Source organism: Lissotriton helveticus, chromosome 9 (assembly GCF_964261635.1).
Source record: "Lissotriton helveticus chromosome 9, aLisHel1.1, whole genome shotgun sequence".
Taxonomy (NCBI): Eukaryota; Metazoa; Chordata; class Amphibia; order Caudata; family Salamandridae; genus Lissotriton; species Lissotriton helveticus.
In genome coordinates, this window is record NC_136070.1 from 1155927558 (window position 1) to 1155954935 (window position 27378).

General features: G+C 40.6%; 1 protein-coding gene across 1 annotated transcript in view; it reads left to right on the forward strand.

The window, feature by feature from the left end:
* TKT (transketolase) overlaps positions 1–25627 on the forward strand; it is an 85559-nt gene extending 59932 nt beyond the window's left edge. The window contains exons 10-14 of the mRNA XM_078661597.1: positions 7941–8071; positions 14475–14558; positions 17944–18037; positions 21844–21966; positions 24535–25627. Coding sequence (XP_078517723.1) covers positions 7941–8071; positions 14475–14558; positions 17944–18037; positions 21844–21966; positions 24535–24722 — 620 coding nt within the window. The 3' untranslated portion in view covers positions 24723–25627. The remainder of the gene's footprint in view (positions 1–7940; positions 8072–14474; positions 14559–17943; positions 18038–21843; positions 21967–24534) is intronic.
* Positions 25628–27378: the final 1751 nt, after the last annotated feature.

The following is a 27378-nucleotide window of genomic DNA, read 5'->3' on the forward strand; positions in this document are numbered from 1 at the left end:
GTATTGTTGTGGTAGTGCTTTGGATTGGCAAAACCCTCAACGGTATGTGCCGCATTCTGAATTAACACCTGTTATATTGGATGCATCACTTAGCTGCCAAGGTTTCAGATTGCATATGTGTGACATTTTTTTAATTTCAGTGTAATTATGAGTGACATTCAACGACTATGAGTGACACTTTCTCGCTAACAGTGTCCTGTCACCCACGCTTGGTAGTAGCATAGCACAGCCCACAGCCTAGTTTTGACACTTGTTGCCGGGCGGGGCGGCAGAGAAGCAATACATTTAACAAAGATTCCCTGCCTTAGCCAATCCTGTGCCACCCTGGCGGGCAACCAATCAAATTAATGACGTAATCAGATCATGATCAATTGACAAAGTCTTTCCAGACTCTCTGGCATGTGGGACCTGAGGCCGACTACAGGATGTGAGAGAAGCCCCATGCAGGATCTTCTCCCCAAACAGTTCTCCAATTAGGACCCTCTTTTACTGCAGTTTAGACTTACCCAGTCTTTGGCATGTATTTAGAAGTTTCGCTTTGTGGCTGTTTGATTCTATCATTTGAGCAGGGGGTGCTTTTTTACATTAGGCAGGTGTGTGGTTTTGTGTTTCGGTCTTCAAACCTCTGAAGTTTGTTTGGCTTGCCTATGAGTTTCTGTGATATATTGAGATTTCTATTACTCCCGTTGTACACAAGTGCCATCTTGTAGCCTTTGAAAAACAAGTTCAGCTTTAATGCATCTGTCCCAGCAAAAGTAAGAAACTAGAAATACTTAGTTTTATCGCACTTCAGGTCACCTTTCTTTTCCGTGACAATCTCAGGGATTGCAGTAATGCAGAAAAATTACAGCAAATGCGTTATTCTAGCGCGAGATGCATGGCACTTGGCAGGGCTGGCATCAGACTAGTGGGGCGTTGTTGTTGCCCGAAGTTGTTTCCATCCAGAGCGGTAAAGTACAAGTTCAATTTAGGACACAGTGCCTTGTCCGCAAATAAAGAGTACATCTTTTCCCTTTATCCTCTCTTCAGTGTGTTTGTGTAGCTGTGATTTGTATTTAACGTTCCTTCAACATAAACACTGATAGGAGGCTGATATGGAATGGGAGCAACAGTAAACCCTTTGTAAGGGCTTCGATTTGCCTTGCAGAAGGTAAATGTACCTGTTGTGTGTATATTTATTCTGGCAATTCAAACACAACAGCACGGGTGCCCCACACCACAGTACACAATTCAAATGGAGCGATTATAAGTCCAAATCCAAAAAATAACAAAAGGAAGCTTCCTCAGTTTGTACTCTTTATTCCATAACGTATTAGGGAGAACAGTACAGCCGACGCGTTTCGTCCCAGTGTGGGACTTCTTCAGGGTGAAATATAGAAAAATCAGTATATCTCCATGAATAACGGAGGCTATAACAAGTGCGCAGCACAGAAGGAGGTGGAATCATCCATCCCGATATGTCAGCGATGATTAGAGTGCTCTCTAGAATGGAGTCACAAAGTAGTCACGGAGGGAATTACACTCAACCTTCAAAAAAAGGGAAATCAGGGCGCGAATACATCCAAATGCTGCATAAGGAAAGGTTCCAATCTCTAAATCATGTTTCAGATAATACGTGTGAACCATCAATGCATAGCTTCTTAAAAAACACACAAGGCCCTATAAGGCGGGGGAATGAGGATCGCAATATAATAGTCACGATTGTCAACTGTCAAAACCCATGGGACTCCTTCCAGCACCGATGCTCGAAGGAGTCCAGTGGGTTTTTAAGAAGCTGTGCATTGATGGTTCACACATATTATCTGAAACATGATTTAGAGATTGGAACCTTTCCTTTCCTTATAAGATAACATAACTTGCCTGCATATCTTGGAGGCCCTCTCCAAACTACAGAGACTGTAGAGGACTTTCACTAGACAAATCCTAATTCCTGATAATGGACCCAAATTTCACCAGTCATTCAATCTTTCCTTTGGATGCCTGTAGCAAGACACCGTGACATAAAAAAAAATCCTAACATATCCAGCCATTGATGGCATTGTAAACATGTACCTTCCCAACATCCTTTTTACCTACGGCCAATCTAGATCACTTCACCCTAGGTTGGCTCTTCTCCTGACCATTTTTTTCGTTCAAAAAACCTTCTCAGATGGAAGCTCCTTCTCACCCTAGTCATCCAAAATATGGAACTCAAACGACAACCACCAATAGTTCTGGAGAATATTAAAACCCTGGCTTCCTTTATACACTTAATTATTATGAACAGACAACTCCTGTTAAACTAGCATTTGTAAAGTCAGCAGTTCTAGATGCAAAGTGCTTCCCAGTGTTTGAATGTGTTAATACATTAAAGCCAGACCTATTGGCTTTGCTAGTTCATGTATTTTTTCTGTGCATCCCAGTTTGCTAAAGGCAAACAGTGGAATGCTTAGAAATGCACTACTATAATATTTTTTCACGCAGTAGCAAACATTGAAATTTAGCTAATTTTGAAAGTAGATTTGTGGACACCTAAATGAATATAATAATCCGATTGCTAACTGACTAACAGATTGCATACAGTGCACCGGTGCCAGTGTAATTTTGCACATGCTTTTCCTGACTATATAAATTGCATAGAATTGGACGAATGCCAGTTTTGTACTTACCAAGCAGTGTAAACATCATTCTGAAATAGCACCAGGGAAAGTTCCGTTAATATTCTTAGGAAATATATCAGCTCCAGCTCCAATATATGAGAGCATGCAACATGTTTTGACAAAGAAAACCACGTTTTAAAACTAGTTTTCTAGAAAATTGGGGTCTACGGCAACAACATTCTACATATGAACTCCCAAATATTTTCCCACAAAGAACACATACTGAAAAGAAATACATTAGAATGTTATCTTATCTCTGCCCTAACCTTCTTTCCATCATATTTGTTCATCAGTAGAGTTTGGTCTAGGCAGCCAAAATTACTTCTACCCACTACAATGCTTAATGGACCAGCATCAGGTCATCAAGAGTGCAGTCATACCACACTGATTAATATATGCAAAAAAGCATTTTCATTTGGTGTACATTTTGTTTTTGCATATGGTGTAGATAAGAACGTAAAACACGTCATCTTCTGCTTCTTTAGGATGACAACAGGAAAACGCAGAGTTCAAAATAGCAGGGACATGTACAGGCTGGCGATAGGGGTCACAGGCAGCAGCAGTGTTAGAGATGAGAGCCAGCAAGAGTAAAGAGGAGAGGAAACCTCAATAGAGGAGAGAGATAATACGGAGCAAAGTAGAAAAAAAGGAGGAGAGCAAATCAGATACAAAGAGAAAGCAACCATGGTGTGAAGAAGAGAGCATTAAGAAGAGAGAAGATAGAATGAAAGAATGTGGAGGACAGGACAGAGGAAAAAAAGCAGACAAATGATAAAATGGAGACACAGCTAATCATTGCTAGAGAGTGATAGTAAAGAGCCAAGATCGAGGGGAGAGAGAGCAGAGCATGGATAAAAGTGAAAAAAGGGCAGGGCTAAAATGAATAAAGGGCAAATCAGAAATACACGGTGTGACAAAGGTGATAAAAAACAATTAGAGAGGTGAGAGCAAAGAGCATAGAGCAAAGACTTGGGGGACAGACAACACATCAAGGTTAGAAGATAGAGACTGAGGCAGTGAGAGTGTTGAAAGTGGGGCTCACCGGAGGAAGACTTGAGCGGTGGCCTCCTTGGCAACATTTTCATCACCTGCACTTCTTTTTTTACACATTTAGCACTGAGTGAAATATCCAATTGGAAATAAATTCCTCACCTGGTACAGGCCCTATCCACAAACCAATCAATTTACGGTGACATTAATGACACTTGTCCATCTCCAGACTTTCTCTGCATCTGAATGTAACTGCCTGGGCTAGGATTCCCCGGACAGTTTAAATTAATTTAATGCATTAATATACAAACAAAAGAGGTTGTTCTTATGAACACATATCCTTGTACACCCAGAGCAGTCAAGATCAATAGTTGTTTGTATGAAATGGAAATCAGGACACAATAACTCACTTTGCTTTGATATTTGGTTATTGAATGGCACCCAAATTATTATTCAGTCGATGTAATAATGAATATATTGCGTTTGTTTTACATTGAATTTCAACTTCACTTCAGATTGAGGTCCATGAGTATACTGTTTTCACTTTCAATCTTCTTTCCTTGTTCTTGCTTATCCATATTATCTTTGTTTTTATTTCCTTTTTCATTGTTTTCTCTACTTTTTTCCCTCTTTGTTTTAGCTACTCTTGTGCTCTTTTCCAGCTCAGTTAGTTGATTGCACATTTTAGCGAAGATGATTCTTTTGCACTTCAGGTAGAAGGATTTATTTTGCATGTGCCTGATCTGATTCATAAAGAATGGCAATCTTGAAATTAATATTGTAATTCTTTTAAGAGAGAGACATCAATGGCAGGGATAACCTTACTGCATGATTTTACCGGAAGCATGTTTGTGTGCACAGTGCCGAGTATTTGTTAAGGACACTGATGACTGAAGACTGAAAGTTAAGATTATGCTTCAAAGAACTACGCTCAAAGTCCATGTTAATCTCATGTAGAATAAACACCATTGTCTGATAACTTTTACCCAGGGCCACTGGAATTATGCGGCAGGGAATGGTCAAATTATACAGCAGGGTTGAGTAAATTATGTGGCAAAAAAGGCAAATTATGTGGCACGTTTTGTGATAGTATTACTTCATTATTTTGTCATTTTTAAGCGTGTTAGTATTGTCTGATTTTTAGTTGTACCTTGTAACAGTTGTGCTTTCCTGTGCACATGTTGCTGCGTTATTAATAACTTTTGAACTGTTTGTACTAGAAACACAATTTTCTTCGTTCAGATCTACAGATAATGTGGCAGATGATGCATTGTCTGGTAAATGCTGAAAATCTACAACTATACTAAAATATCCACGGCTGCATAATCACATTATTCCAGTGCCTCTGGTTTTACCCTCTGGACTGGCTCTTTCCTTAGGTTTGTTTTAGGCTATGGATTAATATTTAACTTTCTGAAAGATAGTTATCATAAAGACTAATCAGTATCAAACCAAATTTACAATTGGTCTTCACTTTAACCTCAAATCTCTATGCTAAAGAACATCATACAAGTGCCTCAAGCACTGCCATTTCTCGCGTATTTCTCTATCCCACTTTAAACCTGCCACAGTGGTGTCAGTATTTACACTCAATTAAAAGGGTGACTGGGCTATGGTGGAAGAATGGTGATGGGGTTGCAAACATCAACATGGTAGGGCAAGTATTGTAATGTATACTGAAACTCTTTGGGCATTCCCCCTGGCCTGCCAATAATTGATATCTCCAGGTCAGAACTCATTAAACTACTGCCTTCCTTGCTGCAGCTCAACTAAAAATATGCACCCAGATATGTGCTCAACTCAAGTTACCACATTATTAGTCATATCAGCAGGACTCTCAGTTCACTCCTTAGTAATGTCATCTCCTTGTCTTTAGCCCATTGTTCTAGAACAGTTGTTCTTAACCTTTTGACTTATGTAGACCACCCACCTTCATCATTACTGGAATCTGGGGACTACCAGTGAATCATTAATAGAATCCTGGGACCACAACAGAATCATTACTGGAATCTGACATCCTGCCCTAAGCAACTTCTATCATTTGAACCGCAAAACAATATACATATATACGGAAACAAGTATTCGTCAATTGGATACATAAATGATGAAATATTTGATTTAATTCACTAACACATGGAAAAATAATCATACATTTAATTTTATTGCGAAGGTTGGAGCTTTCTAAATTCAATTGCGGTCACCCATCGTACATACCATATTCTGTTGAAACACTTTTACGGCTCCGACGCATCAATCTGAGGATACAAACTTTATTTTGAACCTTTATAAGAACACTACCATAATGGTTATGGTTTGTTATCACCGCACTCTACACAGTTCCTGCAAGTTAGGTGCTCACTCCCAAGGACAACGGTCCAGAATGCCCCAATAGTTTAAATTATCACAACAGGAGGTAGAAGCACTCTTATAATAGTGTAAGACTGGAAGAAACCTCTACATAGGGCCTTATATCCACAAGAGAGTCAAAACACACAGGGACATGAAGTGTCAATTATTGAATCCAAATATCAAGAGACACATATTCAAGATATTCATTCATTATTCCTTTACTTCCACTTTAAAACAAGGAGGGTGTTCTTCCCCATATTTATTCAACATATGTTCCTTGATGTATATGTTTTCGGCCTGAAGACTCGACTTCTCCAAAGTATGCGACACTAGGCTACACAAAAGCATATTCCTACTCCTGGAGTACTTACGGGTGGAAATTCAGGCCGAAATCATATAAACCTATACTTCGCAGAACATACGTTGAATAAATACAGTAAAGAACAGATGCTACCTTCTAATTGCAACAACAAGACATTTTTCATGTGTGTGTCAGTAAATTCTTCTCTGATACAAACCATGAGCTTGCACCTGGCTGTGCACTAACTGATGAGCTGTAATTGATGCCAAACTTCTGATCAACTCTTTCTACCATTTACATTATTAAACATTTATCATAGACTTTAATGCAGCAGTCTTTTAAGGAAGCATTTTTGTTTCTCACTACTGACAGTTTTAGATGTTTGTAGACCTTATGTTTGACAACTCTTAAAAAAGATAAACCCTATTCAGCTGTTGGCAGCTTTTTGTGTTTTCTGGCTTTGCCATTTCTTATATGGTCTGTCCATCAAGGTCATGGCATTTTCAAGATGGCTGCATTGATGCATTTGTGATGGTTGATTAACTTGTTCATTTCCAGATGAAACCTGACATGTAGCTTGTCTTTGACAGACAGTTTGTCTTCTTCTATATATTAACTTTGTTTACATGAAGACATTTGAATTGCTGGTTTATCGCTGTTGTTTAATTGCTTGTATTTTGTTGCCTTAGACTATCTAAAGGCACAGTGCATTTCAATGAACATGCTTGCTTTGATTTGTTGTGCCTTGCTATCACGATAAAATGTTGTTGGATTAACAGCTTTTCTGTCAAAATGTGAAGACATGCCCACACATTGGCTAACCAAGTAAAATTCTAGCCCTTTGACAAAGGTACTGTCTACGCAATATTTTGTTGTGTATGCCTTTTTTAAGTCACCATTTGCAAAGCAAACGTTATACTCTTCCCCATTTCAGAACACTTGAGGGTGCAGATTATCTCTGCCAATGCAGTCTGTCAGCAAAGGAACAACCTGCACACATCTTTCTTATTGTTGTAGCCCAAGATATTTCTTCATAATGATATTATCTTCTTGGGATAGATGAGGACAACACACACAAAGTTGCACAGCTATTAGCAAACACTTTTCCTAACAAAAATAGAGGCAAATTGTCTGCCCATGGTTGTTTCTTTTTCCGTTTATGTTTTATTGTGACATCTTTCTAATAACATTTCCTCGTCTACTTAAATGCGGTGTTGGCCTAGATAGTTATTTGCTTCTGGGTGAGGTTGTTTGTTTCTGTTTATACACAGGACCGAAAAAGATTTTGCATGTGAGAAATCTCCTGATGGGCAGTGTAGGAGTTCAGCCAAGCTCTATACTGAATAGTTTTCCCATAGCCTGATATATTTACCCACAGCTTTTGGAACACCCTGGGGGACTGGAAGGATGTTGTTGTGGCCTTCCTATGTGGAATAATATTTATGCCACCATCAAAATGAATGCTTGCTTACACAATGTCATGTTTCATTGAATATCGTTTACTTTATTAACATTTAGTCTTCCATCTTTTTTCTTCCGTAAAATAGTCTCGGTTGTTGCTTTAGTTATGCATAATACACCAACCTGTTAATCATAACAGTGGCAGCATTCACTCGTCAGAAATCTCAAAATATTTATTTATTTTTTCTGCATTTGTTTAGGTGAGGATGGACCTTCTCAGATGGGCTTGGAAGATCTGGCAATGTTCAGGACAGTTCCTACTGCTACTGTCTTTTACCCAAGTGATGCAGTTTCAACTGAGAAGGCTGTGGAGTTAGCTGCAAACACCAAGGTACCTCTCCATATCCTGTGCATTATGCATACCCATCAAAGTACAATCAATTCACGGGTCTAACAGAAAGATTAGTCCTTTGCATGTTGGCTGGAATTTAATAAAATATCTACATGTCCATGGGACAGGTTGCTTCATAAATCTACTTGTCCTTTAACTGCAAAAAAAAAAAATCTTTCCTTGTCTCTTTGGTGCCACGTAGTGCAACGACAAATTATGGCAGCAATCTCATTATAAAAAAACTCTGATATTAGCCTTTCTGATTGTGCCAGGGCTCATACTATAGTAAAGTTCGAATTCTACCAATCTCCTTAATTTGTCACCTTTCCGCAGATCTACATACTGTGGCAAGAGGTAGCATTAAAGTAGTTCCAGGGTTAGAATACACTTTTGAGTCTGTGCAAACCTACAAAATGTCATGTTTTAGGGTTTTTTGCCATCTCTTCTCTAATCTTTTCCCATACTGAGAAAGGTTGGAAATTTACTACTGACAATGGCAGAAGTAAAACTTCTTTCAGAGTTGGGGAAAAAGTGGTTATTGGGAAAGTAAACTTGTAAACACTGAACAGATTTTGACATAAGTAAATCTACACCTGTATATTTGTCCATGCTAAAAAGCAGTTCACAAATATTTTCTAGAACTACGTTTTCTGGCCTACGTCTGTAAATGCTTGTGAATTCATGAAAGCCATAAATCTTCACTAATGCAAGGACATATACCATGGGTACAGCTATTTGATTTTCTTTAAAAATTGGACCCCTAATTAGGTCTGGACTTAACCAAGACCTTTTATTTTCATTAAAATTCTATCTCTCTATCCATCGACTGGCTTCTGCTATTCCATAAGGAACATATCAGCACGCAAAGTAGTTTTGTTGAGTGCCAGGAACTACTGTGGCAATGTGTGCTTTTTGAGACCCAAAAATATTATTACTTTTTGCCAATGTTTGTTATAATGGTGAGGGATTGGCAGCTCCCATAAAGTTTTAAAAAACCATATCAAAACAAGGCACGCATTTGAAAAACCAAAAGTTTAACCACCAATATCAGAACTATTGGCTTTGCCAATCCTTGGTTATTTTAATGTTTCCCATTATCTTGTTGAAACTGGTTGCATTGATTTTTCATTCTGATTTTGTTTGGCAATAGTAGCATGCATCAACACATTTTACTAAATGATGTTTCAATGAAATGTTAACTACAATTTCACAGTAGTTTATCAAAACATTTTTTTTCCTAGATGCATTTGGTTTGTAAACATTTTATTTTGAAAGCAACGGAACATCAATCTTGCTTTCAAGCTTATGCAGAGATTTGCATCTAATTAGGGAGCATTCTAGGAGCATTGTATGTAGCCTCATATTGTTAAACTTTGCAAACGCATGTACACATTTTTACACTGGAACCATTGCACTACTGACTATGGATCCAGTGATTTAATACATAAACCAAGATTCTTGAACATAGAGGGGTCTATTAGTATGTCGGGCGGATCGCCACCGCCTGCATGGCGGTGGCGATCCGCCCGCCATTTTCCACAGCCTACATCCCATTTCTCCCCACCTTATTATGATGGCAGGGGGAACCCCGGTGGACGGAAAGACCGCCCGCAGGTTTTCCGACCATCGACAAGTCGACCGGGTGGAAAAGGGGCTTGATATGGTGATGCAGGTGGTGATATTAAGATGCAGGCGGTGATGCCCCATGGAAAGGCATGCTGTGGCTGCATGTGGGGGCCCGTTGCGGGCCCCCAGGGTGTTGGGGGGGGGAGTGCACATGGGGCGTACCTATGGGACCCACCTGCATTTGCATGCACAATGTGGCAGGCACCGTGCAATGCCTGCCAATTTGTGCATGCAAATGTACAACATGCCTTTTTCCATTGCTTTGGGTGCTGCTGAAAGCACCGTCCGCTGCAATGTAAAAAAATGCGGTATGCGCCCACTACTTTGGCGGGTGCATCCTAATCTTCTCTGTCCTGTATGGGGAGCCAGTGTAGCTTTACTAGGGCAGAGCCCAAAGATGAACGCCTCAGAATTTTCAGCAGCGTACTGGAGGCAGTATTCTGCAGCCTCTGCAACATTCTTAACCTGCCCTTGGAAACCCCAATATACAAATAATTGCAGTAATCCATGTGAGACACTATCAGCACTTGGATAACTGTTTTTCTGGCTGACTGGCAGCAATTCTAGGATCTTGCAAAGCATCCTCAGGATGCCTAAGCAAGTTCCAGTCAGCATAGAAATCTGGTGGTCAAAGGTCAGAGCAGTGTCAAACCAAAACCCTAGATTTTTGATTTTAGGTTTGGGGACAGGAACTTGTCGTTCCAGGGGCCAATACACCGAGGGCCAAATGGACGGTTGTTTCCCAACCACAGGAATATCCATTTTTTCCATTTTTAGTTGCAAACAGCTGGATGCCATCCATTTTGCAAGGTCCACTAGGCATGCTCTAAATTTAGGGGCTGCCTCAGATTCGTCCTGGCTCAGACTGATGATTAGCTGAGTGTCATCCGCGTATGACACCATCTATACCCTGTGATGCTCCACAATATCCGCCAGTGGGCGCATATACACATTAAACAGAGCATGGATCAGAGCCGACCCCTGGGGCACTTCTTGCCGCAAGGGTTGAATATCAGATTTGTAAGACTGCTGGATGACCTGGAAGGATGGATCTTGTAAAAATGTGTAATCCAGTCAAAAGCAGCTCCCCTCTCTCCAAGTTCCCATAGGCATTCCAAAAGAAGTCCGTGGGCAAGTGTATCAAATGCAGCACATAAATCCAACAGAATCAAGGCCGCTGTCTTGCCCTCATCTGCAGTCATTCTCAGAGATTCGGACGCTAAAAGTAGAACCGATTCGGTACTGTACATGGAACTCAATCCAGACTGAGTTTCATGTAGCAGATTATTTTCTTCAAGGTACTCTGTTAACTGAAGATTAGGAAATGTATCTGCCATTTAAGCGAAGAGAGGGACTAGGGAGACAGGTCTGGGATTTTCTGTGTTGGTGGGATCCAGTGATGGTTTCTTAAGTAGAGGGATCACCATAGCGTACTTCCAGTTCTGTGGGACTATACCTGTGGTGAATGACAGATCTAAAAGATTGCAAACAGCACAGGTTATAACCTTTCCTTCGCGTGACAACATATTTTGGAGCATAGGGTCAGAGAGGGAGCCAGATTTCTCAGCATAAAGAAGACTCAAGAGTCTCCAACAGAGTTGGCTTTTTAAGACTAAACAGATTTTTCAGGTGGAAGTGTATTCTCTGGGGGTCTAAACTTAAAGTTCCTACTCATTTCAGGAAAGGAGGCATAGATTGTATCAATCTTTCTAGAAAAATAGCGGGCCACTAAATTGCATCTGTCTGTAGAGGACGGAATGGAGGCAGTGACTCGTTCAAGAAAGGAGAGGTTTTTACCAATCTCTGAATGACCATTTCGAAGCTTCAATTTTGAGTGTATAGAATTTAGTACATCTTTTTTTAATCTGTTTGCGATAATTATTTAGTGCTTTTAGATAGATATCTTTGTCCTTCAGCTTACAGCCTTTTCTCTTATCAGAAGGGAGAAGCATTTAGATGGCACCTTACCTTAGAAACCTAGTGTATGAAAGAAAATTTATAATCAAAGTAAGCCCCATTATTTTTTGCAGATATGAAAAGTATGGGACTGCGTCCCAAATACTATGGACATTGCGCTTTAGACAGTTGTTATTTGCCCACCTCACCACTTTAGTAAGCAAGGAACAAAAATTGAAATGAGGAACCTCCGAGTTGAAACCGAATTTGAGAATCTGCTCGGTATCGTCTGTGTAACACAAGTAGGATGGTCCAAAAGGGAAAATCACTTTTTCCCCGAAGGGTAACTTACATATTTAAAAGCTAAGGGACCATCCCTGATGTACTCCACAGGACAGGTGCACTGATGACAAGCAACAGTGATGTAGGAGAACGTCCTGACACCGATCAGAGAGAAAGGAAGAAAAACATTCCAAAGCATGACCTCTAATGCCCATCACATGAAGCCTGGAAATCACTATCTTATAAGATACCATATCAAATGCGGTGGACAAATCAAGTAAGAGGAGGGCAGCTACACAACCCTGATCTAGGGTCATGTTTAGCTCATTTTGCAGTGCAATGCATCTCTACTCTGAGTAGGATGAAACCCTGCCTATGTTATTTCTAGAAGAGAATTTGAAGCGATAAACCTAGAGAGCTGAGCGTGTTCCTCCTCCCTCCTATGATATCTTGGTAATACATGAAAGAAGTGAAATGGGATGATAATTGTTCTGCATCCAAAGGTGGCTTTTTTAACAGAGGGATCTTTTCCACTCCCTAGGCACTAAAGCAGCAGAAAAAGTTGAATTTGCCAACTCTTGGACCTAAGGGGACCGGGGGGGGGGGGGGAAACGGATGAAAAGGTCTGGCAGGGATCAGGACTGACTTGATTAAGTAAATCACTGGGAATGGTCAAAATGATGTAAATGCCTTCAAAGGAAACTTTGAAAAGGGTGTCACGTCAACTGCAGAATTAATTAAACAGTCAGAAATGGGCAGAATTGTATTAAAAACACATAGAGGGTCTTGAACATCTCTAAAGAATGCATGATGACTTTCAGTGCACACTTAGGATTGGTAAATGTATGAACGATATCGAAAATCTCTTGAGAGAGAATAGTGGGCCTTGAAATGCTAGAGGTGTCAAATTGAATTCTACCAGTTGCCATTTCTTTTTCATCTTTCTAAAACCTACAATGATGATCAGTCATAAATGTGTTTGATTTGATAAACCTGAGAGTAGTTCAAGGGCATCAAATCGTTTGAACCGTCTGTTTGAAGGACATAATTCAGAAATAAGTCCTTGGCCAGTATGTCTGTCTGACCATCAGTGCCGTCTCACATCTCACACCTTGGAAATTGGTTGTTCTGCAGGAAAAAGCTTAGCTGTAATACATTTTATCCAGACCCTTTAATGTACCTTTCTAAAACATGAACAAAGTTGTTGCTTATTTTCTTCACAACAACCTACTATAATTAATAGTCCTTTAATAGCAGACTGAACAATCTTGAGGCACTGCCCAAGTTAATAAATAACCACATTGCATTTGATCCTTCTATAAACTCATATTTTCAGTAGGCTGAAACCTGACGTATCTTACTTTTAAATTTCCAGAGAGACTGAAGGACTTAGGGGTCCATTATGATGTTGGGTGGATCGCGGTGGCGATCTGCCCGACATCTATCCCCGCACGCCCTCCAATTACATTACAATGGCGGGGGTCGTAGCGGCGGACGGAAATACCGTCTGCCGCATCTCTGCCGGCAGGCAATCCCTCTGATTGCCTGCCGTGCAGATCTCAGGCTTAATATGGTGGCGGTGTCTGAAAGTTACCGCCATCCATATCAGGATGCCTGGCGGGGAGGGCCTTTCTATGGTGGCGATGCCGCCATGGAAAGGCATGCAGTCTTTTGTATTGGGGGCCTGTTGTCGGCCCCAGGGGTGTTTGATGCACTTGGGGGTAACCATGGTACCCCCCTACATTTGCATGTACAAGGTGGCAGGCACCGCGCGGTGCCTATTTTTTACATTGTGGCGGGTGCTGCTTACAGCACCTCCCGCCGCAATGTGAAAAATACGGTATGCAACCGCCATGGGGGGACTGCCGCACCTATGGTGGGCTGTCCCTTTTGCCATTTTGCCATTGCGGTGGCGGGCGGACATCGTAATGATGCCCTTGGTTTTGGAGGTGCTTTTTCTAATACAAATTAAGTACATTCACATGCCTTGGCACACACGCATTTCAGGAACACGGTGTGATGAGGATAGGGCCTTATTGTTTTTCCAGCCATGATCGGAATTAGGTACATCTTCAACCCACTACATATTAGACTAAATAATTATAGTCCTTCAGCAAATCTCTCTTGGTCTTTTTGTCCAACGTCTGCTTTTGACCCCCACCAGCCATAAACTGTGGACACTCCTCATTATTTAAGTAGCACAATCATATTGGCACTCTGCAAGGTAAAGAGATGTATCTTCCACTTCACAGGAGGGGAGGCAACAGTCAAGCAAAAGATACTGCTAAAAATAGCGAGTACAGACATACCTGGATGGAGCTCTCGCAGGCAGAAGCCTCAGCCAGTGAATGTCACAGGCAGGTGTGCAAAAAGCGTATCAGTTGCCTGGGGACCTACAGCCCAGCTCAGAAGCTATTCAGGGATTAAAAGTGGATAATAGCCATTTTACGTCATTGACCTACTTCGTCACAAAATGCTATCTAAATCTTCTTTTTCATATTCGATAAATGTTTGGCATAAGTGATAAAAATTGTGAATCGTGAAGTTGTATCATTAGTAGTTGTAAATTGTGTTTTTCATGTTATCTCTTCATAATTAGGGTATATGTTTCATTCGGACCAGTCGGCCTGAAAATGCTGTCATCTATAGCAGCTCTGAGAACTTCCAAGTGGGACAAGCCAAGGTAACTTTCCTTGATAAACTGATAATAATTAGCATTTTAGATTTCTCGTTTTGTTGAAATGGACACTCAAATATATTTTTTCAAGACAAATCTAAAAAGAAGGAAAATTGATGTATGGTGTTTACCACGTCAATTAAGTAATTTTTTTCTAAAGAATACACATATACTAAATTTAACAAAAATATAGGAAATCAGAACTTGGAGAAAATTAGCCCTTAACCTGTTTAGATATAATGGGTGAAATGTAAAAAAAATCCAAAATATAAAACAAGAATCTTTTTGGGGGCCAAAATACCATAACCATTTATTTAGTAGCCAGTGAGACTGATGAAAATGTTCTGCTTCAAAAATGACTCTTATCAAAATTATCCACCGGAGGGCAGCAGCACAATAAAGCGATACTCACAGGAGATGGTGATGAGGGGCTGAATGAAGTTAGCAACCGCGGTCATTGCACCCTATTTCTCTATGGTGATATTTGCAGGTTTTTCCATGATTTATGCTGAAGCAGGGATTGCTCTGTGTATCTACACAATTAGACAAAGGGTTCTTCCAGTACACTATAGCCTTATAGCCCGCCGTAGCAGGCTATACCGGCTATTAAAGGCCTGCTCTTGCGTTAAAGGCCTGAGCTGAAGGCGAAGGACTTTAACAAGGGTGAGGAACTTTAATAGCCGGTATAGCCCTGCTACAAAGGGCTACAAGGCTATTAGAACATTCTGCCACTAGAGGGCAGAATGTTCTAACAAATAAAACAAAGACTTCTCGAAGCACAAGGGGATTTAAATCCCCTCGAGCTCTGAGAGACCTTTGTAAAACATTGGAATGTTGCTCTGCTGGCCTTTACCGACCTGTAGAAGCAAAGAGCTCTCCATTGTCTTCAATGGAGCTCCCAACATTCCAATGTTCTAATAGTAGTTCTATATAAGGATTTTACAGCTATCTGCAGTAGGCATTTGTTGTTGCTGAACCGTCCTGTTCCTTGTAACTATAGGCTGAGGATTCATGCTTGCATCCTCATTATGTAAGGTAAGAGGGTGTGCAAGACACATCAGCCAGGACTCATCAAGATTCTATGCAAGAAGAAACATTAGCACAATCTGAAACATGTTATTGTAATTGTGCACCTACTGTGAATATTTAGCACTGCAGAATTAAATGACCTCAAGATAGACATGATTTTGACCTCAAAAGAAACCACAACCATCACCAACAACAAGCTAGTTAATGCAGGACAAACCTCATATCGCTAGGAAGCACAGCTTGAATTGTATTCAAAGGTTATGTGGAAATTCATGCATGTTACAAAATATGCATATAATGTGTTGGAATTTCAGTGCATTAATGACTAATTGGGCTGATTAATGGTGCCATCGTGTTAGAAGGGACAATGGTGCAACCCCCAGAAGGCATAGAATAAACGCCATATATAAGCCCATTACTTTTTCAACACAAACCCGGCGCTAAACCTGTTTTGGGATTCACAAACCAATGCTAATTGGTATTCGCATTGTTTTTTATATGAAAGTAAAGCAAAGAAGAGCAAAACACTGCTTTGCATTACGTTGCATCAAGCGGGTGTTACATGGGTGTTCACATACAACGACCCATGCTTTTAGACACTAAACCCTATTCACTAATATTGGTAGAAAGGGTTTAGCACCAAAAATTCATGCAGCTGAAATGCAGTCATTAAATGTTAAAATGTTTTAATTTCTCTGTGCTTTCCGATTTTGCATGCCTGCTGCACTATACAGCACACACACAAAGTAGGAACAGCTTTTAAAATTGTCTAGGCATAGTATTTTGTACAGGAAGGCGCACACCCTAGCATTATGGCACTAAGGTGTGTGCCTGGCATATGGCAGCTGAAATCGGCGCCGGCTCTAGGGAGAGAGGAGAAGTGCCATATCTCTGTGAATATGGTGTTCTGCTCTCTCTCTGTCACGCAATGCAGCGCAGCCTCTTTGGGTGCTGAGCTGCGTTGTCTGACACATTTCAGAATCTGCGCCATAGGGAAAACATGGCTGCATTTAAAGCCTGCTTTTCAGCGGTGTTAATATTGGTGGTAATCCCTTTCTACCAATGTTACAGAATAGAGGTTAGCTTCAAAAAGCATGGTTGGTTGCATGGGATCGCCCATTTACCACCCATATAACACACGCTTGACGCAAAGTAATGGAAAGCAGCATTTTGTGTGGGTTTGCATTATGTTTACATACAAACCCACACTAACATAAATTAGCGTTGGTTTGTAAATCCCAAAAAGGGTTTCCCGTCGGGTGTGCATAATTTTACATTATTTGTTGTTTCTGCGTGATGAATATTTCTGTTGAAGGCACACACATCACGTCCATGTTTGTAGCCATCATGCTGGGTCTTACAAAAAAATGGACAGGGTGGTCATGCACCGAAAGATGGAGATTTTCGGTAGGGTGTTTACAAAGTTCTAAAATAAAATAGCCCTTGTTTTAAAAAAAAAAAAAAAAATCACCCACCGTATTAAACTTGACACTGTGAACTGGTTTGGATCAAGAAGAGCAAGGTACATATTGTTCTTTGTCAAAGCTCTTTCAAATGAGTTAGAGTGTAGATGCAAATGGCCCGATTACAAAATTCAGTAAGAAATATACACCTGTAGGATTACATCTATGACTGGGGTAAAATTCCCACTTTATCAGCATTCACAAAATAAGTGTTTATGTGAAGCATTAGCTGTTGCTGTTTTACCAAGAGTATGCGGGGAATGCTTTAGGGAATTCTATTATTGCTGGATGAAAAAACAAATGTGTATATTTTCTGTTGCACTCATTCCGACAAATTGCACTTGCTAAATATTTTTTCAATGGGGTAAAATATTTTTTCCCTGCAGAGGACTGTCACCCTCCCCTACTTCTCACTGACCGCCAGATCAATTTTTCGGAATCGGTTCCCATTGTTTCCTTGAATATAGATTCCCTCTTAAGCTTGACAGGAATAAAGTCCTGACAGTGCGTAGAGCGGGAATGGGTCGTGAAAATGTTTGTGAATACCCACAGATGCATACTCTTACAAAATTCCTTGGGTATTCCCCCCCTTGAATGACCGCTCCTACCAGCTTTGTAAATTTGATGCCATTAGGATCATATTGCTATATGAATAAACACAAGAGAAGGAGGGCCTGATTTAGATGGGTTGCTTTGTCACAACGGTGATGGATATAAATCCCATTATATCCTAAAGGATTTATATTGCAGCGGACGGGATATCCGTTACTGTTGTAACAGAGTAACCCGTCGGCCAAGATCTAAATCTGGCCCAATGTGCCTTGTTCTGTGAAATGTTTCTGTATTTGTGATTAAATAAACTTTAAGTTGACCCTATGTGTCCTTTTTTTTCCTGTCAGGTGGTGCATCACAATAAAGATGACCAGGTGACGGTCATTGGAGCAGGTGTAACACTGCACGAAGCCCTGGCTGCTGCAGAGCAGCTAAAGAAAGGTAAACAGATTACTAACCACAAGACTTTTAGTAGTCTTCCTTGCATGCTAACTTTGGCTAAATGTCACCTGAGAAACCAGACTGATGTAAAACATAATTATGGTATATAGTGGAGTGCGATTCAATTTCAGATGTACTTTTCATAGAGATGTGGAGATCACAATGAGTAGTTTAATTTAGAATGAAATCCTCCACAAAGCTCCAGGATTGCCTTTTGCCACAGCAACAAAAGGAGTGTGAAGTTCGTAAATGACAGCCACTTGTCCCAGAATTGTCTGTAGTACCGAGAAGTGGACGTTATTCCAAATCCTTTCTGAAGTCATGTATTAAAGTGTGGTATCACCCTTCCAAAATAATATGTAGACGTTTTGCAGAAGTAATCTCTGGACCATATATGGAGAAGTGTGGCTCACTGGTTAGAGGAGGCAGACCTGGAAGCAGAGGTCAGCCCGGGACCAGGGTTCAATTCCCGGCTCGCGGGGTCTTGAGTCCTAAAATGTCCATGGACTTGACAATTCTCGCTCCGGTGCCTACTCGATTCACGGGTTCACACTCTGCGACTCTGGGCAATAGCTTGCTTAATCTCCACAACGGCCCCTCGCGGTGGGATGCCTGGCTTTCACCTTGTGGATACCCTGCCGGGGTTATCTCACAGGGGAATACCAGGACGGGTTCCCTAAGCAAGCGCTTAGAAACCGCTCGGTGATTTGCGCTATATAAATTCCTGTACATTTACATTTACATTTACATATTATTTCAGGTTGGATCAGATCTATGGAAGATTTTGCCCTGCATTAAGAAAATGTTAGGACTCTCTTAACTCTCGAAAGAAAGTCTTAAATGTATTGTACTTCACTTAGGATAGGGTAGGAAAAAATGTATAGAGCGCTCTAAAACCCACAGGTGCCAAAGTGCTATAACAGGACAGATAGAGCAACAAGAGCAGAGCAGCCACGGATCACGGATTCTGAGATGAAAAAAGCCAGGTTTTCAAATGTTTTTTGTAGGACATTAAATAATCTGTTTCAGAGATATAGGTAGGCAGAGTGTTCCATAGGCAGCAACCGAAAAAGAACACCCACCCCAACTTGTCTATCAAAATCTGGCGATCTTATGTTTTTTACAACTTGAAGATCAAAGTAGTCTGCCAGGAGTGTACCAATGAAAAAGATAATTTATTTGGCTGGGGCCCCTCTGGTGAATAGCCTCAAAAAATAAGCACAAGGGCTTGAAGGAAATTTGCCTCCTGACTGGAAGCCAATGAAGGGACCTAATCCCATCTCTAACCAAGTGCCATTTGGGAATGTTCAGAATAATGCGGTTTGCTGCATTCTGTACAACATGAAGTTTGTTATGGGAGGAGCTGTTAATATTAAGGTAAAGTGCATTACAGTAGTCCAGCCGTGAGGTGACAAAGGCGATAGTGACAGTCTGGTGCAGTTCTAGTGGAATATAAGGACAAATCTTTTTAGGGCACTAATGATGTAAAAACAGGTGCTAGTAATTCGACTGACATGTGCATCGAAACTCAGAGTGTTGTCAAAGATGACCCCAAGGTTTTTAGCTGACTTGACAGAAGTGGGGAGATGTCCACAGGCTTCCGGCCACCAAATGTTCATCCAGATGGAGTTTTGAGAGCCATTAATCTTCAGAGAATTGTCTTTCATCCAACAGATAATGCTAGACATACACTGGTTGAACCTCCCTGCCACAAAAGACATGTCTTTGGAGATGGATACAATAATTTGAGTATCATCTGCATATGATAGCACTTGAAACCCAAATGAATGCACCAGATCAGCCAAAGGCGCCACATATAGGTTAAAAAGAGTTGGGCTCAAGGATGAGCCCTGAGTCACCCCACAGGGGAGGCTGAAAGCCTTTGCCTTGAAACCGCTGTAGATTACAATTTGCACCCTGTTAGACAGAAAAAAGTGGAAAAGCTGCAGGGAGGTCTCACTAACCCCAGCTTGCTGTAGACGCTGAACCATCCATGCAAGCAAGACATTAATGAATGCTGCAGAAGGGCCAAGCTTTACCAAGATAGCCGCCCACCCTGATTGACCTGGCCATGGATGCTGTCCGCAGCCACAATAAGAACAGTCTCTGTACCCATTTTGAGAAGATCGAAGATCCTATGGCCACTTAAAACCTTTTTTAAATTTGGCCCACTAGTCTTAAGGCTGTCTCAAGGCTGCCTCAAACTAATACAAACCATTTGTAAATCAAGCATTTTTCCTAAGTTTGCAATGCACTATGAATAAATATTGTCAAGGAACATTTCCTACAGTTTCTCCCACTCCCACTCCTCTCATACCTTGTGCGGAAGACAAGACAATCAACTCAAATACTCATCCTGCTGGCTCTAATCTGGTCCAGGCAACTCTCATATTCCATGCTCCTGGAGATGTCCTTCAGACCCTGCTCTTGATCAGTCAGTTATCGAGGTAGGGAAGACATGAGTGCCCCCCCTCGACCTCCTTCATCGGTGGGCAGCCACCACTGCTAGGCACTTTGTGAACATCCTTGGATTCTTAGTGACCCGGAAAGGTAATACTTTGAATTGGTAGTGATATCCACTTACCAAAAAACACGTGTACCAGAGATGGGCAGGGTGGATGGGTATGTTAAAGGCATCCTTGAGATCGAGCACTTGAATTGCCTTATTGAAGCAGAGGGATGATGCCGTGTAGGGGAGTCATATGGAAAAGCTTTGACAGGTTGCATTGTGGAGAAGCCTACAGTCCAAGATAGGTCTGCAGAAGGTGTCATTTTTGGGGGTGACAAAGAACAGAGAGTAGACTCTCTTATCTTTCTGATGTTTAGACGCTCTCTCTTTTGCTCCTTTCTGGAGCAGCACTTGGAGCTTTTCCTAGAGCAGGTGAAGATGGTCTCTGCTGAAGATGTGTCTGCAAGGTGGGATGTTGGGAGGGCTTGTGAGAAATTGACCCCAAGCGCATGTGTGTGTGCAACATGGCACTTTGAAATATGCACTTTTGTGCATTTTTCAAAGTTTCGCAAATTACCATCAACTTAAAATTAATGGCAATTTGTGATTCCCTAAATGCATTCGCAATTTAGGTAATCGCAAAATTTGAGATTACCTAAATTGCGAGATTGCATTTGGGTTGATGCACCCAAATGCAAAAATACTGGTCGCAAACTGCCCCTTTGCAACCGGTATTTACAATGATGCATGTGCCCCTTAGAATTGTTTTAGTTTCCGATAATGTTCCTTTTTTATTGACACCTTTCTGAAATTATTTATATTTACGGCACCTCAACAGGGATAAGTAATGACTTGATGCCTGTGCACGATAAAAGTTAGTCACCTGCTCAAATGCCTCAGTAGTGTTTGTCAAACTTCCTTATCATTACTATGCAGAAATGTCTGTCTCCATTACTTAGCACATAATCGTCACCAAACGTGGATAACCACCATCTTCCCTGTCATTACAGACAGTTTCCAGTCCTGGACTTTTCTGTGATGACCAAATGCATTCTGGGTGTTGTAGTCTTGCTTTGCTCCCGTTGAACTGATTAGAGTAAACCCTGAAAAAAATATTTTTTTAGGTAAAAAGTTCATCACTGAAGACATTTTTCGTTATGAATTGAGGATTGAGATGCTCCCCGTACACCTCGCTTACTCCATGGTTTTCGACATGTAATTTTAAAAAAATCACATTCGATAAAGATATAAAAGCTAGCTAAAGTAATTTTGTTTTACGTAACATCAATCAAATGCCATCCTTTTGTTTTTGTTATTTATGAAGTAACACACAGCACTGTTCTCTTTCCTTTTGCAGAACGAATCTATGTCAGGGTGATTGATCCATTCACGATCAAACCACTGGACTGCAAAACTATTATTGAAAATGCAAAAGCTACCGGAGGCCGCATCATCACTGTGGAAGACCATTACTATGAAGGTATGGTACATCATAACAGGAAAGGCAGTGCAGCATCTCATGTTTGTGTCACTTTTTATGTCCAAAGTGTGAGATGTAGCATTATATTCCTTTGTTTCTAGCATCTCAATTCTGGATCCTTTTTCTCAGAAACCATGAGTGTTGTTCTGTGAACAGAGAGTACACGATGTAGGCAAGTTAGCACATTGATTTACGTGCTCGTTGATGTAATCTCTGTGTGACAAGCAGGTTACTGCCTTGAATCAGGCATGGCCAATTAATCCTTCTGAGACTGATACATCGAATATCATTAAATTATGTATTTTTACCACATTTTGTTTACAGAACTTAGACAAAGCAATATTTTGGTGCTAACCTTTAGTAAAAAGAAGTATACAAAAAAATAATGGATGGAACGCTTGAATTAATTTCACCCACTGGTAATCGCTCTGGGCTGCATCCCAGTCCATCATTATTTTGAACGCTGTGCCACCTCAGTTTGAGACCAGCAATATGCAAATCATTCTCGACCCTACTCCAATAGGAACAGTCTCACCCAAACTGCCATGCCAGATCCTCCCTGTATGGGAACACAAGCAACCCAAGACCAGTTTCACCCTTATTAGGGCACATCAGTTGGGTATAGCATGGTTGTAGTGGAACAGTAGTGTGCATGGGACCAGTGTCAGGGTATAACTGTCCCATCTAGGGTGTTGCACTGAAGTATACAAAAAAATGATGGATGGAATGCTTGAATTAATCTCAAGCATTGATAGTTATTCAGGACGCATCACAGCCCATTGCTGTTTTGCACACCATAAAACCTGTTTGGAACCAGCCATGTGCAAATCAGTCCTGACTTTGCTCCACTAGGAAGTCATTATCAATAGATTAAAACATTGGAATATTGAGAGCTCCACTGAAGATATTGAAGTGACCCAGTGCCAATAATGACTGCAAAGACGTTATGCACCGACATTCCAATGCTTGTCTGTTTCTACCTGTTTATTTTAAAGCATTTCACATTCAGTGGTTGGAATGTTCAGATACCTTTATAGACCTTCTGCATTGGTTTGTAATGGTTGTTAAAGGCCTCCTCCCTCGTTACAGGCCCTCGCCTCGGCTCAGGCCTATAACTCAGGAAAAGGGCATTTACCAACCCTTGTAGCTCTCAGCAGTAGGCGATAATATATGGAAGTGCATTATAAATTCCTGTATTTTATTATCTTACTCAAGGTGTTTTGATGTCAGAATCTGCCTTTAATAAAATAGAAATATCACTACTTGCATGTTTATCATACGCGGGTTGTGAAGTCTCAATGCTCTCATCCTTCATCAATCCGTGATGGGGCAACCACATTACCTCAGAAACTGAGAGAATGCGCGGCTCTCCACCACTGTGCTCGTCTAAAAAAGGTCTGTCAGGTGTCTGCTATCATCCTCAGCTGCGGCCGGTGCAGGTGAGTGGCGGAGTGGGGTGTGGAGGGGGACGTCGATAGACAGAATATGTTCAAATAAATAAATAAAACTAATTCTGTCATCTCTCGACTCCCCTCCCCCACCCTGCTCCATTGCCCCACCACGCTTACCTGCACCGGCCGCAACTGATTATTCCCCCTCCCAATCTCTCAGGGAATCTCTAGGACATCTGCTGGAGTGCAAAAGTCATACCCAGGCCTGAAAAAAACTGTAGTAGCAGCTTTTCCAGCTGATCAGCAAGTGAAAACATCATCATCCAGTTTCAGTAAACACCAGGCTCCTGTTCTGATAAGAGGCAGAATTTAAAAGGAAAATAAGATGATCATTATGGCAACACTTTGATTTAGGAGAACTCTTCGATGAAGAAGACATATTGTATGGGGTAGATTAGACAATAATTTATTTTCTTCAGTGTTTTCTTTTTCTTGTAAGCACCAATGTTGTGTTTTTGACAATACTTTTTTGGGGGGGTTGCAAACTTTGTAGCATCCCCATATCACATGTGGCACTTTCAGCCAGTCCTGGTTTTCCAGCCTAAGACATTTTTACAGAACGCATTTTTGGCAAAATATTCCTATGGGAAAAGTCCACTCAACACTTTTATTATTGGCCAACTGATCGCTATGAAAGGAATTGGTGGGATATAGAAGAGTATGTTTTACAGAATAAAACATTGCCAACCGTCCATTACAAAGATAGTGCTTGTCACCTTGGAGTTCTATGACCCTGTAAAGAGACTAGCCCTGCAGCCTTGTGCTGCTATAAGGGCAGTACACTCCTCAGGGACTTGCACTATCCTGGAAAAGCAATGTTAGGGTTACTTTATATCATATATTGTTTTGTTTATAACTCTATATTTGAAGAATTGACGAGGCGAACAATTCTGGTCCATAACTTGTATACAAAAAGATGTAGGTACCATCCAGGCAAGTAGAAATGAAAATGTTAGATGTTCCCCACAGAATCACAAACATTTTTTAGGCTGAATGTATAATGATGGGTATCCCCAACTACATGCAAAAACACGACTTCGACAATCAAAGTGTTTGTAGTGAAGCAACAATTTAGCCATGCTGGATTTCTGAATGAGATTTTCTTCTGTGTTTCTAGGTGGTATGGGAGAAGCAGTGGCGTCTGCTGTTGTGGGAGTGCCCGGCATCACATTAAGACGCCTCGCAGTATCCCATGTGCCACGCAGCGGGAAGCCAGCAGAGCTGCTCAAGATGTTTGGCATTGACAAAGACAGCATTGTACATGCTGTCAAGGCAGAAGTCAACCAAGAAACTAATTCCAAGTAGTGTGGAGACCACCACACTGCACATGGGAGCAATTATAAGGATAGGAAACTGCACTGTTTAAATGCTATTGTGCCTCTAGTAGAAACAAATGATGCTTTTATTAAAAAAGGGATTCATTTTAGAATTTATTGCTCACTGTCCCTTGTTATGTCTCCTAGTTGTTTTATATTTTTGTATACATTCCACAAGTATTAAACTCATTCTTGGGTCAACTTATGTTAAAATTATCCAGTGATTAATTTGTTATGGTGGGTGCAGGTGGTGGGTACCAGGACTCATTTTTCATCATAAGAGAGAAAGGCACAAAATGGAGGAACAAGGATGAACAGAGAGATAGAAAGCAAGCGACGCAAGGAAAAAATCTGAGCTGATAAAGAATTTGCAAGAATGACAAAAAACAGTGGCAGTGAAAGGAAAAGGAATGAGGTAAAATCAAAACTAGAAAGTCTTGGTATTTATTCAGCAACCTCAGTATTCAGCAGCAGGATCCTAAGACAAACTTTGCATCCCTGCACTTATGATTCTTTAGCACTGTGATCATGTTCTGTGTTAACTAGCATGCTTGTGACTTCTGCACTATTCCCAGTCTGTATTTACAGAGCAGGCTCCATTAATCAACAGAGCAAGTACTGTAGTTACTATTCAGGTCTGACCTGAGCCACAAGCCCAGTTTTTTTTCATTCCCACCACACACAGCAGACTTAACTCGCTATCATTACTATGGGTTGTCATCTTTTTGTTGGACATGCTATCCACACCTTGCTGTTTGTAATTCCTAATTAGATTCATGTTGCACTCAATGTTTGTAACAGGTGGCATAGAGGCATTTTAGTTCAGATCTGACCACATTTCATTCCTCCGTGAATTGTTGTTGAACTGAATACAATAAAATAAATGACACCCAATGTGGTATTGGTATGATTTTCCACTTAATTTTATCATGCAAAGGTCAAGCAGTCAATACAATTTACCCAGGAAAACTAGAGTAATTGGAAGGTGATCCAGTGGAAGCAGTGTACATTGTATGGTCTCAGACATGAGTTACCCACCGCACTGTAAATTCAATCCTCAGCAACACAATTTACAATAACTTGAGTTTGGCTCATAGAAACTCTACAATTCATCACAACCATAAGGTCCTCAGATAGATCTTTGTAGGAGCTAATAGAGACAGAGATAACTAGAGACGGAAGGCTACTCCTTCATGAAGGGCCTGGCTAATAACAATATTCACACAATATCAATAATTCATCAATAAGTAAGGACAAACACATGGAATAGTTGTTCAAGATTACCTTTATCTAAACTTCTAGATGAATGGTCAAAGCACAAAAAGGCATTAGAATCATTTAGTAACGGGTTATCTTTTGTATGCAGGTAAAATCACAACACCGCTCAGAGCAACTACATCGGCAAATAACACCCAGTGTGAGGAAGGGAAGGAGAAAAAAGAGAGAAAACACATTGCAAAATACAATATACAATTTGGAATCATAGAAACCAAGAATCGGTTGTACATTTATCAGGACCGGGACACAAGTTGGACCTATTAGAGTACAACGTACAATAGAAGAAGTCATTAATTCTTCAGCTGAAAGATTTGGCCTGCTCTACTTCACCAGCCGGTAAAGCGCAGAGATAATCAGGGGAGTTCAGTTCAGTTTAGACCAACAGCATGTATGGCCCAGGATTTGCAAAACAATTCGCACGTCCGTCCTTTTTCCACAGGGCAATTATACCTCCAAAAGTCCACAGTTCCTGCCCACAAAATTACTTTTTCGCAGTTTGCATGATTTTTATTGGTCAAAATCCACGGTGCAACCATGGTGTGATCATTCTCTAACCCAAAACGCCCAGAATCCAGACGTACTTGGTTCTGTTTTCACTGTTTTCTAAGAATGTGCAATAGTTTTACGATGCAGTTTTAAACTTTAACTTGTTTCATGAGGCACACTGTTAGCCATGTTACTTAGGTAGGTATTAGTATTACACCCAATGAGCAGGAATTGATCGAGCAATACATTCTTAAAAAAATCACGCTCCATCAAAGGTATTAAATTACTGGGAAAACCTATGTTAAATGGTGGAGTTTGCATGCTTGGCACTAGATGATACCTTTCTGGTCAGATATTAACTTTACGAGCAGCTATATCCCACGTATTTTTTTTAAAAGTTGAGGTATATCTTTTAAAACAATTGTTTTCTGTGGTACATTGACAATTATCTTTGTCATTGAAACCAAGGAGAGGGGCTCATGAAGTCCAAAAGGGACAGAGCACCAGTAACAATATTGTTAAAAAGATTTTACCCTTTGGACTACAAAATTATCAATCTAATCCATACATACCCCACTCATACAATTGGAACAACTCCAAAGGCGATGTGCTATTCGTATTACAAAAATGTATTAAGTACAAGACAAATAATTTAAAAAGAGATTTTTTCAATCTCAAATCCAAACATTTTGATATTAAAAATAATCATCAAGAATCATCACAACAAGCAATGAATAAAAACTGTTATAAATTCATAAACCTCAAGACAAGGGAAATAAAATAGCAGCAATATCATAACAGTTGAGAAAGCATCCTACAGAAGGAAGACCTAAATAGGGCAATAGAAGTTAGCCCTTGTGGTGTTAATCTGTAGAGAGCTA